At 42.6% G+C, this 17,270-nt stretch overlaps 1 protein-coding gene across 3 annotated transcripts in view; it reads left to right on the top strand.

Moving 5' to 3' along the window:
• LOC141265120 (ATP-binding cassette sub-family B member 5-like) overlaps window positions 1-17,270 on the top strand; it is a 1,140,380-nt gene that overhangs the window by 566,271 nt on the left and 556,839 nt on the right. For 2 of the 3 annotated variants that reach the window (XM_073677793.1, XM_073677790.1), the window contains exon 3: window positions 14,873-14,930. The exons of the other annotated variant lie outside the window; for it this stretch is intronic. In XM_073677793.1, the coding sequence (XP_073533894.1) occupies window positions 14,873-14,930 (58 nt within the window). The remainder of the gene's footprint in view (window positions 1-14,872; window positions 14,931-17,270) is intronic. 3 annotated transcript variants of the gene reach the window in all.

Here is a 17,270-nt window from a genome sequence, read left to right as displayed (position 1 = left end):
CAATTTAAGGGTGTGGCATCCCCTTTGTTGAGCTGACTGGTATATATGTAGCTTACCACGGGCCTGGGTGGTCTGGAGTTGGGACCCGGTCCTATTTGTCTACCCTTTTATATGCATTGCTTCAACTTTGATATAGAGTAAGGTTTTTAATATAGGCAGTATAGGTACCGTCCCAATTTAGGGTCACCTTGCCGCTGGTGGGACGGCTTGTATACTTTTTTTGATCAAAAATAGTTCACTAAGTACCCTATATTTATTATGCAACTTTGCTTTACATTTATATATAATGATGGTAGGGTATGAGATATATTTTTGTCTTTTGTCTTTTGTAGGTTTTGTTTCTTTTTTGCTAGTGTGAACATGCTCCTATTTCTTGCATGTCTACCATCTTAGACCTCAGTTCACATTGCCTGGTTTTTTGTCTTGTTTGCATTCTGTGCAATTTAAGGGTGTGGCATCCCCTTTGTTGAGCTGACTGGTATATATGTAGCTTACCACGGGCCTGGGTGGTCTGGAGTTGGGACCCGGTCCTATTTGTCTACCCTTTTATATGCATTGCTTCAACTTTGATATACAGTAAGGTTTTTAATATAGGCAGTATAGGTACCGTCCCAATTTAGGGTCACCTTGCCGCTGGTGGGACGGCTTGTATAATTTTTTTGATCAAAAATAGTTCACTAAGTACCCTATATTTATTATGCAACTTTGCTTTACATTTATATATAATGATGGTAGGGTATGAGATATATTTTTGTCTTTTGTCTTTTGTAGGTTTTGTTTCTTTTTTGCTAGTGTGAACATGCTCCTATTTCTTGCATGTCTACCATCTTAGACCTCAGTTCACATTGCCTGGTTTTTTGTCTTGTTTGCATTCTGTGCAATTTAAGGGTGTGGCATCCCCTTTGTTGAGCTGACTGGTATATATGTAGCTTACCACGGGCCTGGGTGGTCTGGAGTTGGGACCCGGTCCTATTTGTCTACCCTTTTATATGCATTGCTTCAACTTTGATATACAGTAAGGTTTTTAATATAGGCAGTATAGGTACCGTCCCAATTTAGGGTCACCTTGCCGCTGGTGGGACGGCTTGTATACTTTTTTTGATCAAAAATAGTTCACTAAGTACCCTATATTTATTATGCAACTTTGCTTTACATTTATATATAATGATGGTAGGGTATGAGATATATTTTTGTCTTTTGTCTTTTGTAGGTTTTGTTTCTTTTTTGCTAGTGTGAACATGCTCCTATTTCTTGCATGTCTACCATCTTAGACCTCAGTTCACATTGCCTGTTTTTTTGTCTTGTTTGCATTCTGTGACCCTAAATTGGGACGGTACCTATACTGTATATTTTTGTCTTTTGTCTTTTGTAGGTTTTGTTTCTTTTTTGCTAGTGTGAACATGCTCCTATTTCTTGCATGTCTACCATCTTAGACCTCAGTTCACATTGCCTGGTTTTTTGTCTTGTTTGCATTCTGTGCAATTTAAGGGTGTGGCATCCCCTTTGTTGAGCTGACTGGTATATATGTAGCTTACCACGGGCCTGGGTGGTCTGGAGTTGGGACCCGGTCCTATTTGTCTACCCTTTTATATGCATTGCTTCAACTTTGATATACAGTAAGGTTTTTAATATAGGCAGTATAGGTACCGTCCCAATTTAGGGTCACCTTGCCGCTGGTGGGACGGCTTGTATACTTTTTTTGATCAAAAATAGTTCACTAAGTACCCTATATTTATTATGCAACTTTGCTTTACATTTATATATAATGATGGTAGGGTATGAGATATATTTTTGTCTTTTGTCTTTTGTAGGTTTTGTTTCTTTTTTGCTAGTGTGAACATGCTCCTATTTCTTGCATGTCTACCATCTTAGACCTCAGTTCACATTGCCTGGTTTTTTGTCTTGTTTGCATTCTGTGCAATTTAAGGGTGTGGCATCCCCTTTGTTGAGCTGACTGGTATATATGTAGCTTACCACGGGCCTGGGTGGTCTGGAGTTGGGACCCGGTCCTATTTGTCTACCCTTTTATATGCATTGCTTCAACTTTGATATACAGTAAGGTTTTTAATATAGGCAGTATAGGTACCGTCCCAATTTAGGGTCACCTTGCCGCTGGTGGGACGGCTTGTATACTTTTTTTGATCAAAAATAGTTCACTAAGTACCCTATATTTATTATGCAACTTTGCTTTACATTTATATATAATGATGGTAGGGTATGAGATATATTTTTGTCTTTTGTCTTTTGTAGGTTTTGTTTCTTTTTTGCTAGTGTGAACATGCTCCTATTTCTTGCATGTCTACCATCTTAGACCTCAGTTCACATTGCCTGTTTTTTTGTCTTGTTTGCATTCTGTGCAATTTAAGGGTGTGGCATCCCCTTTGTTGAGCTGACTGGTATATATGTAGCTTACCACGGGCCTGGGTGGTCTGGAGTTGGGACCCGGTCCTATTTGTCTACCCTTTTATATGCATTGCTTCAACTTTGATATACAGTAAGGTTTTTAATATAGGCAGTATAGGTACCGTCCCAATTTAGGGTCACCTTGCCGCTGGTGGGACGGCTTGTATACTTTTTTTGATCAAAAATAGTTCACTAAGTACCCTATATTTATTATGCAACTTTGCTTTACATTTATATATAATGATGGTAGGGTATGAGATATATTTTTGTCTTTTGTCTTTTGTAGGTTTTGTTTCTTTTTTGCTAGTGTGAACATGCTCCTATTTCTTGCATGTCTACCATCTTAGACCTCAGTTCACATTGCCTGTTTTTTTGTCTTGTTTGCATTCTGTGACCCTAAATTGGGACGGTACCTATACTGTATATTTTTGTCTTTTGTCTTTTGTAGGTTTTGTTTCTTTTTTGCTAGTGTGAACATGCTCCTATTTCTTGCATGTCTACCATCTTAGACCTCAGTTCACATTGCCTGGTTTTTTGTCTTGTTTGCATTCTGTGCAATTTAAGGGTGTGGCATCCCCTTTGTTGAGCTGACTGGTATATATGTAGCTTACCACGGGCCTGGGTGGTCTGGAGTTGGGACCCGGTCCTATTTGTCTACCCTTTTATATGCATTGCTTCAACTTTGATATACAGTAAGGTTTTTAATATAGGCAGTATAGGTACCGTCCCAATTTAGGGTCACCTTGCCGCTGGTGGGACGGCTTGTATACTTTTTTTGATCAAAAATAGTTCACTAAGTACCCTATATTTATTATGCAACTTTGCTTTACATTTATATATAATGATGGTAGGGTATGAGATATATTTTTGTCTTTTGTCTTTTGTAGGTTTTGTTTCTTTTTTGCTAGTGTGAACATGCTCCTATTTCTTGCATGTCTACCATCTTAGACCTCAGTTCACATTGCCTGGTTTTTTGTCTTGTTTGCATTCTGTGCAATTTAAGGGTGTGGCATCCCCTTTGTTGAGCTGACTGGTATATATGTAGCTTACCACGGGCCTGGGTGGTCTGGAGTTGGGACCCGGTCCTATTTGTCTACCCTTTTATATGCATTGCTTCAACTTTGATATACAGTAAGGTTTTTAATATAGGCAGTATAGGTACCGTCCCAATTTAGGGTCACCTTGCCGCTGGTGGGACGGCTTGTATACTTTTTTTGATCAAAAATAGTTCACTAAGTACCCTATATTTATTATGCAACTTTGCTTTACATTTATATATAATGATGGTAGGGTATGAGATATATTTTTGTCTTTTGTCTTTTGTAGGTTTTGTTTCTTTTTTGCTAGTGTGAACATGCTCCTATTTCTTGCATGTCTACCATCTTAGACCTCAGTTCACATTGCCTGTTTTTTTGTCTTGTTTGCATTCTGTGCAATTTAAGGGTGTGGCATCCCCTTTGTTGAGCTGACTGGTATATATGTAGCTTACCACGGGCCTGGGTGGTCTGGAGTTGGGACCCGGTCCTATTTGTCTACCCTTTTATATGCATTGCTTCAACTTTGATATACAGTAAGGTTTTTAATATAGGCAGTATAGGTACCGTCCCAATTTAGGGTCACCTTGCCGCTGGTGGGACGGCTTGTATACTTTTTTTGATCAAAAATAGTTCACTAAGTACCCTATATTTATTATGCAACTTTGCTTTACATTTATATATAATGATGGTAGGGTATGAGATATATTTTTGTCTTTTGTCTTTTGTAGGTTTTGTTTCTTTTTTGCTAGTGTGAACATGCTCCTATTTCTTGCATGTCTACCATCTTAGACCTCAGTTCACATTGCCTGGTTTTTTGTCTTGTTTGCATTCTGTGCAATTTAAGGGTGTGGCATCCCCTTTGTTGAGCTGACTGGTATATATGTAGCTTACCACGGGCCTGGGTGGTCTGGAGTTGGGACCCGGTCCTATTTGTCTACCCTTTTATATGCATTGCTTCAACTTTGATATACAGTAAGGTTTTTAATATAGGCAGTATAGGTACCGTCCCAATTTAGGGTCACCTTGCCGCTGGTGGGACGGCTTGTATACTTTTTTTGATCAAAAATAGTTCACTAAGTACCCTATATTTATTATGCAACTTTGCTTTACATTTATATATAATGATGGTAGGGTATGAGATATATTTTTGTCTTTTGTAGGTTTTGTTTCTTTTTTGCTAGTGTGAACATGCTCCTATTTCTTGCATGTCTACCATCTTAGACCTCAGTTCACATTGCCTGGTTTTTTGTCTTGTTTGCATTCTGTGCAATTTAAGGGTGTGGCATCCCCTTTGTTGAGCTGACTGGTATATATGTAGCTTACCACGGGCCTGGGTGGTCTGGAGTTGGGACCCGGTCCTATTTGTCTACCCTTTTATATGCATTGCTTCAACTTTGATATACAGTAAGGTTTTTAATATAGGCAGTATAGGTACCGTCCCAATTTAGGGTCACCTTGCCGCTGGTGGGACGGCTTGTATACTTTTTTTGATCAAAAATAGTTCACTAAGTACCCTATATTTATTATGCAACTTTGCTTTACATTTATATATAATGATGGTAGGGTATGAGATATATTTTTGTCTTTTGTCTTTTGTAGGTTTTGTTTCTTTTTTGCTAGTGTGAACATGCTCCTATTTCTTGCATGTCTACCATCTTACACCTCAGTTCACATTGCCTGGTTTTTTGTCTTGTTTGCATTCTGTGCAATTTAAGGGTGTGGCATCCCCTTTGTTGAGCTGACTGGTATATATGTAGCTTACCACGGGCCTGGGTGGTCTGGAGTTGGGACCCGGTCCTATTTGTCTACCCTTTTATATGCATTGCTTCAACTTTGATATACAGTAAGGTTTTTAATATAGGCAGTATAGGTACCGTCCCAATTTAGGGTCACCTTGCCGCTGGTGGGACGGCTTGTATACTTTTTTTGATCAAAAATAGTTCACTAAGCACCCTATATTTATTATGCAACTTTGCTTTACATTTATATATAATGATGGTAGGGTATGAGATATATTTTTGTCTTTTGTCTTTTGTAGGTTTTGTTTCTTTTTTGCTAGTGTGAACATGCTCCTATTTCTTGCATGTCTACCATCTTAGACCTCAGTTCACATTGCCTGGTTTTTTGTCTTGTTTGCATTCTGTGCAATTTAAGGGTGTGGCATCCCCTTTGTTGAGCTGACTGGTATATATGTAGCTTACCACGGGCCTGGGTGGTCTGGAGTTGGGACCCGGTCCTATTTGTCTACCCTTTTATATGCATTGCTTCAACTTTGATATACAGTAAGGTTTTTAATATAGGCAGTATAGGTACCGTCCCAATTTAGGGTCACCTTGCCGCTGGTGGGACGGCTTGTATACTTTTTTTGATCAAAAATAGTTCACTAAGTACCCTATATTTATTATGCAACTTTGCTTTACATTTATATATAATGATGGTAGGGTATGAGATATATTTTTGTCTTTTGTCTTTTGTAGGTTTTGTTTCTTTTTTGCTAGTGTGAACATGCTCCTATTTCTTGCATGTCTACCATCTTAGACCTCAGTTCACATTGCCTGGACCTTTGGATCAAGGCAACCTAACATGTCCGCCTGCATCTTCCTCACAGACCGGCAGTTTCCTGGGGACACCCTACTCAACCCCGTCTAAGCACAACAGCCAGCCCTCGGTCCCTCAGATGTGGACAAGTAAAAGACCATTTCCTCCTACCCATGACAAAGCTAAGAGGTTGAATTTCACCATCTGCAAGCTGTTGGCTACAGAAATTTTGCCTTTCCGCCTGGTGGACACAGAGGATTTTCGAGACCTTATGTCCGTTGCAGTGCCCCAGTACTAGATGCCCAGTCGGCACTACTTCTCAAAGAAAGGTGTGCCTGCGCTCCACCAGCATGTCGCACACAACATCACCGCTTCTTTGAGAAAATCTGTGTGTGACAGGGTGCATTTCACCACAGACACTTGGACGAGTAGGCATGGACAGGGGCGTTACATGTCACTGACTGGGCACTGGGTAACTATGGTGACAGCAGGACTAGGGGCTGCTGTCCAAGTCTTGCCGTCCCCACGAGTTGTGCGTCAATCCTCTTTATCTCGAAGTTCCTCCACTGCTTCTGCCTCCTCAACCTCCTCTCGGTCCTCCACCTGCACCCAAAGCCTGTCTGGTAATGCCACCTGCTTTCTAACTGCGCAGAAGGAATCCTGCACACCTCCTTACTATGCTGGCAGCAGGGCTCAACGGCATCAGTGTTTACTTTGAAATGTCTGAGAAATGTGAGTCACACAGCTGAGGAGTTGTGGTCAGCTCTGGAGACCCAGTTTCATGAATGGTTGTCTCCACTGGACCTGCAACCAGGGAAGGCCGTGTGCGACAATGCTGCAAACCTGGGTGCGGGCCTTCGCCGGGGCAATGTCACACACGTGCCTTGTATGGCTCACATGTTGAACCTGGTTGTCCATCAATTTTTAGCCCACTATCCCGGACTAGATGGCCTTCTGCAGAGGGCACGGTCGCTGTGTGCTCACTTTCGCCGTTCACATCCCACAGCTCAACGACTTACATCTCTACAGAAGTCGTTGGCCTGCCAGTTCACCAGCTGAAATGCGATGTGCCGACATGGTGGAATTAAACTCTGCACATCTTGCAGCGACTGTGGCAGCACCGACAAGCCTTGGTGCAATACGTTCTGACGTATAGCCTGGGCCAACGAGATCCAGAGGTGGGGCAAATCACGCTGCAGGAGTGGTCTCAGATCAGGGACCTATGAAGTTGATGCGCCCCCTGGGCCGTGGGGTACCCGGAGCCGGGCCGATAGACGCTGGGGGTTGTAGTCACTGTGGCGGTCACCCGGTCCGTGACCCAGGGCGGTCAATCCAAGGGTAATTTGTATATATGGGTTTCATAATGTCCGACTATGCCACCTGTGGAGTGCGGCCAAAGGGGCCACCGCTGCGGAACAGTCCTCTGAAGCTAGTGGTTTTGCAGCAATGGTATTATTACTTCCCACAGGAAGAGTGTAGCTTCAGGGCAGTGTGGGTGGATGATGGCGGTTGTAGTGCAGGGAGTCAGTAATGAACACAGAGTCCATGTGATGCAGTCCCAAGATCTTTAATCACAGTTGTTGCAGTCCAGATTACAGGTACCAGAGCAATCTCCCCCGTCGTGCTGTGCGTACTCAGTGAGGGGCTCAGTCCACCCCCAGATAGCTCTGGAGTACTTAGCAGGACCCCCTTCTGTGTGTTCTTTCTCTGGCCTTCTCCCTGCACCTCACACCCAGTGACACTTCTATCCGGTATCCTCGGGCCTTGGCGGGCGACGTGTGTTCTGTCCCCTGGGTCCTATGTGGCTACCTTCTTAGTGAGACTGGTGTGGACTTTAGCCTGCAGTACATGAAATGCTGCAGCCTCCGGTTTCTAGTTGAGCCTTGCTGTTTCTCCGCTAGTTGAGGGACCGGTTCCCCTTATCTGGCCTGACCCCTCTACCTCCTGGTAGCATCGGGCGTACGGGTGGCCTTCTGCACGGCCCGTACCCTTAGGGTCCCTTCGGTTCCTGGAGCCTTCCTGCTCCCACTCCTCTCTTCTCTCCTTCAGTCCCGGGCCTCCCAGGCTAGGCCCGCCTCCGGAGCAGAGCTCAAGCAGAGCCTCTGCTCCTGTCACTTCTCCTCCTCTGACTGGCTTGCTCTTTCTAAGATGGCTTCCTATTTATACTCTCCCTGTCATGTGCTCCCCTAAGCTGCTCCCCTAAGCACCCACTACATAGGACCCTCCCGCCAGCTAGGGACCTGGGACTGTGCTCTTCCTTAGGAGCAATCTCGCCCTACCCCCACTGTGGGTATGTGTTGGATGCAGGTGTTAGGGTCCCGAGCCATACTCCTTCTTTACCTGAGGGTGAGATACCACACCTCTGGGTGAGATGCAGTAACTCTGTGGCGACTGAACCATCAGGGGCGCCACATACCCTTCTGCACAGTTTTGAAATGGCGACGAAGATGTTTAGTGCTGACGACGATGCCATTATCAGCATGACTATTCCGGTGATTTACAAGCTGGAGCACACATTAAACAGAATTCAAAGTCAGGTGGTGGGACAAGAAGAGGTGAAGGAAGTAGAGGAGGAGTCGTATGCGGAAGGGATAACATCTCCAAGGTCCAGACGGTCGGCAGCACCAAGGCGGCAGGCATGGGAGGGTGGGGGAGAGGGATTAACCAGGGCGCATGGTAGCAGCCAAACTGTTGAGGAAGGTGCAGGAGCCGAGGAAGAAGTGGAGGACGAACAGGCGATGGGCATGGAAGACTCATCAGATGAGGGAGACCTTGATCACATTTCTGTTGTGCGAGGTTGGGGGGAGAGGGCAGAGGAAGGAAGCATGATTCTTACCTCGCTACCAACACAAGGACTTGGTCCTCCTGGATGCGCAATACACATGAGTGCCTTCTTGCTGCACTACCTGCAATTTTGTGGAATCGTTTCACCACTTTTTTAGACCATCCTTTGCAAGGCCACAGGAGACAAGAAGTCTGACACATAGTCAACGCCTAGAGAGGATGGTACTGGAGTATCTCCAAGTGAACATCGAAGCTATGACTGTGTCACTGGACCCTTGCTCATTTTGAGATTACAATCTGGAAAAATGGCCGGAGCTCGCCACTCACGCCTTGGAGATCTTGTCATGCCCTGCAGCGAGCGTTCTCTCTGAACGTGTGTTCAGCGCTGCTGGTGGTGTGCTGACATATAAGCGCACGCGGCTGTCCACTGAGAATATAGAAAGACTCACGTTCATAAAGATGAACAAATCATGGATTCGCAAGGACTTTTCCACCCCTGTGTCATCCTGGGGAGACTAAAAGCTTGAGGATTTGGTAAAATCACCTCACCAACCGTTTTAAGCAACTGTGGGGCAATTGATGCCACTTAACCTTCCATCAGGGGCAATATGTTTCATAACGAGTTTAGGGGCATTGCGCATGTCAGGCACAGGCTAGAAAATTGGCTATATATTCCTTTTTTTAAAATTTCAATGCTCTAAAAGTGATCAGTTACCTTAATAGGAATGTAATAAATGAGAATACACATAATCACACAGCCTTTAAAGTTAGGAAGGTACTGGGAGGAGGGTGTTTCCCAGACAAACCACTGAAAATAGAGAAATGAAACTAAGTGAGCTGCGCCTGTCAGATCAGTTGCCCCTGACGGAGGGTTAACCCTAGAACGCATGACAATAAAAATCTACACTTTCACATACCTGGGGTCTTTTAGGCCGTGTGCAAATAACATGGAATAACTCAAACTCAAATGACAAATAACTATATACATGAAGAATACCTAGAGTTTCAAAATTCTAACTAAAGTAATCTTGCAGAAAATAGAAAACAATTAACAGGGCGGGCCTGCGAGGCCCCAGGTATGCGTTCTAGGGTTAAGTGGTGTCTGTGCCACAATTTTGGGAAAAAATGGAGACTCTTTTTGGAGTCCCCTTGCTGTGTCTTATGTGACATTGGCATCGTTAATTTCAGGTGGGTTGGGTCGCCCCCCCCCCTTTTAACTGTAAGAAACTACATACACTATGGCTTGGGGTAACACAGATGGTTGAGTCTGAAGAGCTGTTTACTCAGAGGTCTGCTCCAAAGCTTTAGTGTCTGCTAGTCATCGTAGAATTTTTAACTGCATCTAGCCTAGGCAATACTTTGGGCGTAGTAGCCCAGCTGCGAAGCAAGCTGCACCGCCTGTGTATCTAATTAGAATTTTTAAATGCATCTAGCCTAGGCAGACTGTGGGGACCCCCAACCAAACCCAGACGCTCAGCCCCCCTACTGCCCCCCTTTCCTTGACAATACAATAATGTAACTCTTACAACTAGATGGCTGAGGATCGGTCACAGCTTTATTAACTCTTTATACTCATTCAATTAGAAAGGCATTTTATTTCTAAAATAATTCAGCTTGTTGCAGCATGCCCTGGGTCTCCACTCCGGCAAGTTGGCCAACAAGTGTAACTCTCCAACATGTCCTTTCTATTTCCAGGCCACGGAGGATCCTGCATACTCGTATGCAGGACTCTGACCCCCACCCATCACTCTTCACTCTTAACACTTGTTCCACTCCGTCCTGGAGTCCTGACAGGAATATGTCCAGTCCAATATCATTAAGTGAACACCATCGGGCCGTATGAGGCCTGCTTTATCTCCTTCCAGTTGTCTGTGTCGTATCACTACACCGCCTCTGTCTCTTCTAAATTTTGCCATCCGAATATTTATTACCCGCCTTGTCCGTTCGATGGCTGTGATGTCTCACGCACCTTGCCATACCGCTATCGGCACAATCTCTGACCATACTATAGTTAGTTTTGTGAAAAATTCTCTGAAGCGCTCTGTGTCTAGTTTCATTATTGCCATTAGTTATGCGCTCTTGTGATGACCTAGGTTGTTTCCCCCGGCCTGTATAACTAAGATGACCAGACCTCTTGCCTCTCTCCCTAACTTGATTACCTCCATTAGTACCTGTGGCCATAGCAGGCCTCTAATACCTCTCCAGTTGAAATATGTGTTATGAAACTCTAATTTCCTCCCGCCTGGGCGGACTTTCGCCCTTTTTTCTGCCCAATATATATACGAGTGGCCTATCACCCACACTGTTGGTTTAGCGTCACCTGTAAAAGAAACAAACCACGTTAGGATAACAAGTCCGGTCTTATGTATCTCGCCAAACACGTGGACCGCCATCTCCCTATCCTCTGAACTTCCGTTTCTGCTCTTGCTGCTTCCGTGGCCGCGCCTGTGCGGAATGAGTGTGTCCCGTAATCTTTGGGGTGGTTCCCTGCCGATGTTATGCATTTATTAAATATAGCTTGGAACTGGTATCTTGATAATGGCGTTCCATCAATGTGTGATAGGAAGAAATTACTTTGTGATCTGATGGTTATATATGTTTTTACTATTGTTACCCCACTCAGTGTACCGTTTGTGGGTTGTAGAAGTACCCAAGTGCCCCTGCCCGCTGGAACCATTTTTGATTGGCGTATGCGTAGACGTATTGCATTATTGGCTATGACTACGTCCTGGTGTAATAAGCCTCCACTGGTGGTAATTTTGGATTGAGGGACTAATTCGCTTATGCATAGCGCCCCGAAGAAGGCGATCGCAAATGCAGTAGACAGTAGTGTTGCTTCAAATTGTGAGTGTCATGTTAATGGTGTTAGGGATATGATGTGAGAAATCAGTTTTAGTGACACGGGACGGGACGTCTACACTCCTGACTTGACTGACCCCTTTTCCACCCTTTTATGGATTGTCTGATGATGAATCTTTGTCACATCTCCCCAATTCAGTAGTTGGAAGTGAAATGCTACTCCGGTCAGACAATGCTGCGCTGACGCCCCTTATATGCCGCTCATCATTAGCTGGTTGAGAAATTCTATGGTGATTTGTGATCTGGCTTGTTCACATTGGTCAACCCGTCTGCCAGCTTCTAGTGGAGTCCACTCTTCCCATGCCTTACCGTATGCTTGCCACGTCGACGGGGCAACTGACGCTCTGATTAATGGCATCAACTATTCGCCACTAGATCCCATAGGGAGGGGGGGCAACTGTTGCCCGATGGGTGGGCATTGGGGAAGAGCTCTGTGAAAATCTGCCAATTGAATTGTGATAAAGCGTTAGCAGCAGCTTTAGACCCCTCAGCATCGTGGACCCATACATTGTGTTTTAGGCACAGGAATGCTAGCCGGTGTAGTAGGCCTAGCACTGGGAGAGATGATGATGCCATCTTATTAATGCAGTGCGCTAGGCTGGTGTTTTTTGTTATGAAGCGTATATTTTTGTTAGCCAGGCGCCCCATATTTCTATTGCTACCACTATTGGGAAGAAAAATTATTTTCAGGGCTAGATGCAGCTAAAAATGATTATTAATTTCAAAGCTGGTAGAGCTTGGTATAGATGGACTAATACATTGAGTACCACACACTGCTACAAGCCCAAATATTTTTTCAGAGCTAGATGCAGAAAAAAATTATATTTAATTTGCAACCTGATGGAGGTCAGTATAGATGGACTAATAGACCAAGTCCCACACACTGCTAGAAGCCTAAATATTTTTTCAGAGCTAGATGCAGAAAAAAATTATTTTTAATTTGCAACCTGGTGGAGGTTAATATAGATGGACTAATAGAACAAGTCCCACACACTGCTAGAAGCCTAAATATTTTTTCAGAGCTAGATGCAGAAAAAAATGATATTGAATTTGCAACCTGGTGGAGGTTAGTATAGATGGACTAATAGAACAAGTTCCACACACTGCTAGAAGCCTAAATATTTTTTCAGAGCTAGATGCAGAAAAAAAATTATATTAAATTTGCAACCTGATGGAGGTCAGTATAGATGGACTAATAGACCAAGTCCCACACACTGCTAGAAGCCTAAATATTTTTTCAGAGCTAGATGCAGAAAAAAATGATATTGAATTTGCAACCTGGTGGAGGTTAGTATAGATGGACTAATAGAACAAGTTCCACACACTGCTAGAAGCCTAAATATTTTTTCAGAGCTAGATGCAGAAAAAAAATTATATTAAATTTGCAACCTGATGGAGGTCAGTATAGATGGACTAATAGACCAAGTCCCACACACTGCTAGAAGCCTAAATATTTTTTCAGAGCTAGATGCAGAAAAAAATGATATTGAATTTGCAACCTGGTGGAGGTTAGTATAGATGGACTAATAGAACAAGTTCCACACACTGCTAGAAGCCTAAATATTTTTTCAGAGCTAGATGCAGAAAAAAAATTATATTAAATTTGCAACCTGATGGAGGTCAGTATAGATGGACTAATAGACCAAGTCCCACACACTGCTAGAAGCCTAAATATTTTTTCAGAGCTAGATGCAGATAAAAATTATATTGAATTTGCAACCTGGTGGAGGTTAGTATAGATGGACTAATAGAACAAGTCTCACACACTGCTACAAGCCAAAATATTTTTTCAGAGTTAGATGCAGAAAAAAATTATATTGAATTTGCAACCTGATGGAGGTCAGTATAGATGGACTAATAGACCAAGTCCCACACACTGCTAGAAGCCTAAATATTTTTTCAGAGCTAGATGCAGAAAAAAATTATATTGAATTTGCAACCTGATATAGGTCAGTATAGATGGACTAATAGACCAAGTCCCACACACTGCTAGAAGCTGAAATATTTTTTCAGAGCTAGATGCAGAAAAAAATTATTTTTAATTTTCACCCTGGTGGAGGTTAGTATAGATGGACTAATAGAATGATGCTATGCCCTAAAGGTTTTACTTCACTAGGTGCAGTAAAAAAATGTGTATTCTATACACAGGTGGTGTAGCTTGCAACACAGATAGGCTACTCCACTGACTAACACACTCTGCAATAGGCCAAAAAGGATTTGCTTTGCTAGATTTACCCAAATGCTGTGAAAAAAACTTGCACAGCACTGGCACAGACCTGCCTGGCAAAAAGTGATAGGAACTGATGTAACCTAGCCCTGAAAAGGACTGCAATTACAATTAGTCTTTACTCCCACAATCTATCTATTTAAGAGCACAGACCTGCCTGATAAAAGTCGTATGAAATGATGTAACCTGGTCCTTAAAAGGACTGCAATCACAACTCTTCCCTACTCCCAAGCTATCTGTATATTTGTGCGAAAATTGGCTTGAAATTAACAAAGTATAGCGCACACAGCAACAGCGGTGCCATCTAACACGCAGCTGCAGCAGTGAGAAAATGGTGGCGACGGGGAAAATGGCTGGGTCTTATAGGGCAAGGACATGTGACATACACTGCCAATGACACATGCCCTTGCTTGTGTGAAAAAAAGCAGTTTGCTCCGTGTGTGCGCTGCTGATAGGCTGACAGATTGCACCTCCCCACTGTAAATGCGGGAAAGAGAAAAAAAAATGGAGATCTTCATTGTTCCTGCAGAGATCCATCCCCTGCCCCTCCCCCCACCCCGCTGTACACTCAAACTGCGTATTAACATTAATTTTCAGCATTACTGAGAAAAAATCCAGTTATGATTTTGGTGCACGAACAGTTATCGAACATAACCTCGAACAGCCGAATTTTTATCAAATTGTTCGTGTTCGCCGAACGGCTCGAACACCGCCCAAAACAGCTCGAATTTGAGATTGGCGAACAGTTCGAGTCGAACACCGCTCATCTCTACTGAAGAATGTATGATATATTTTCTTAGATAAAATGAACATGTTATTGTAAATATAAAAGGTAACTGTTTTTGTTACATATGACTTCAATATATATATGTAAAATACAGTATAGCATGATATTAAAAAGTGAAATTATCTATCCTAAACAGGCTTTGGTCATCTATCTATCTATCTATCTATCTATCTATCTATCTATCTATCTATCTATCTTTTTGAGTGACTAATAAATCATGTAATGCTTTCTTTCTAGTAACGATGGAGAAAATAAAACAAAAGAAAAGCCAAAGATGGTTGGGACATTTAAAGTTGTAAGTCAAATCACAAAGCAAATTTATAAGATTGCAGTTTTCAAAGATATAATAATAGAACCATTCAAAAGTTAAAGCTTGTCCCTCTGATCATGTTGCCCTATAGGCATTATTGTTTTAAAGCAGGAGGAACTCAACAGATATTGGTTTTAAGAAAAGATTACCGTAATCATAACTTTAATCCACTTGCGTGACAGTGCAGGAAACACAGGCTCTTATCGGCAGTAATTGCATTACCGCGATCAGAGCGCTGTGGCATCATCACCTAATCCCCGAAGCCCACGATCACCTGTAATAAAAGTAAAATAATAAACCAATCTCATCCTTACCTTTCTGATGCAGTCCAAATAACGAGTGTCCCACGAAGATTCCATATGGATAGATAATAGAAAAAAAGATAATATATTGATAAATAGATAGATATATGGATAGCTATATATATATATAGATGATCGATTGATAATAGAGAGATATACAGATAGATATAAATATGTGATATAATTCATGCTCTGCATGTGTACCTTACTGATCATGTCATTTATTAATAAATGAGTAAATTTCTGTAAAAAAAAATGGCGTGGGGTCCCCCGTAACTTTATTAACTAGCAGAGGGAAAGCGAGCAGCTGGGGCGGATGTTTTTAGCCGGGGAAGGGGGTAATACCCATGGAGCTTTCCAGGCTACTAATATCAACCCCCAGCTGTATACATAGCCTTTACTGGCTATTAAAATGGGGACCCCCCCCAAAAAATGACATGGAGTCCCCCTATTTTAACAGCTAGCAAAGGCTATGCAGACAGCTGAGGGCTGATATTAATAGCCTAGAAAGGGGCAATGAATATTGGCCCTCTCTGAGGCTAGAAACAGGAGACCCCAGCTGCCCCAGAAATGGCGCATCCAAAGGATGCACCAATTCTGGCACTTAGCCTTGCTCTACCCACTGCCCTCTAGCTGTGGCAGTGGGGTTATAGGGTTGGGGTTGATGTCAGCTTATAATGCCAGCTGACATCAAGCCCAGGTTAGTAATGGAGAGGCGTCTATAAGAGGTTGGATACAGTCCCATGGATCTTAAATTTCTAAATAATATGTGCAACTGTAGTCACAGGAACATCAAGCTGCTTGGAGATGGTCTTATAACCGTTATCTTTAACATGCTTGTCAATAATTTTCTTTCTAATCTCCTGAGAATACCTGTTCCTTTGCTTCCTCTGGTCCATGTTGAGTGTGGTACACACCATGTCACCAAACAGCACAGTGAGTATCTGTAGCCCTATATACAGGCCAACTGACTGATTACAAGATTGTAGACACCTGTGATGCTAATTAGTGGACACAACTTGATTTAACATGTCCCCTTTGTCACATTATTTTCAGGGGTACCATCATTTCTGTCCAGGCCTAGTTCATGAGTTTAATTTTTTTTTTAAATAATGTGGAAGCAGGGTTGAAAAGCAAAGAATGACTTTCATTTGTTCATTTTCATAATTTTAAATTTATTATTACTTTTGTCAGATTCAAGTTATTTCTGTGACCATTGTGGGTTTTTCTTTCATTAAACGAGGGGTACTAAAAATTTTGACCATGTGTACCTATTTAGCTATCTATTTATCTATATATCTATTGATCTATTTATCTATCTATCTATCTATCTATCCATGTATCTATTAGCTATCTATCAATATATCTACAGTGGGTACGGAACGTATTCTGACCCCTTTACATTTTTCACTCTTTGTTTCATTGCAGCCATTTGGTAAATTCCAGAAAGTTCATTTTTTTTCTCATTAACGTACACTCTGCACCCCATCTTGACTGAAAAAAACAGAAATGTAGAAATGTTTGCAAATTTATTAAAAAAAGAAAAACTGAAATATCACATGCTCATAAGTATTCAGACCCTTTGCTCAGTATTGAGTAGAAGCACCCTTTTGAGCTAGTACAGCCATGAGTCGTCTTGGGAATGATGAAACATGTTTTTCACACCTGGATTTGGGGATCCTCTGCCATTCTTCCTTGCAGATCGTCTCCAGTTCCGTCAGGTTGGATGGTGAACGTTGGTGGACAGCCATTTTCAGGTCTCTCCAGAGATGCTCAATTGGGTTGAGGTCAGGGCTCTGGCTGGGCCAGTCAAAAATGGTCACAGAGTTGTTCTGAAGCCACTCCTTTGTTATTTTAGCTGTGTGCTTAGGGTCATTGTCTTGTTGGAAGGTGAACCTTCCGCCAAGTCTGACGTGCAGAGCACTCATTAAGAGATTTTCATCCAGGATATCTCTGTACTTGGCCGCATTCATGTTTCCTTCAATTGCAACCAGTCGTCCTGTCCCTGCAGCTAAAAAATACC

Source organism: Phyllobates terribilis, unplaced genomic scaffold, assembly GCF_046119375.1.
Source record: "Phyllobates terribilis strain yellow unplaced genomic scaffold, ASM4611937v1 Scaffold_4__5_contigs__length_816908805, whole genome shotgun sequence".
Classification (NCBI taxonomy): Eukaryota; Metazoa; Chordata; class Amphibia; order Anura; family Dendrobatidae; genus Phyllobates; species Phyllobates terribilis.
This window is presented reverse-complemented; position numbering and strand designations above follow the sequence as displayed.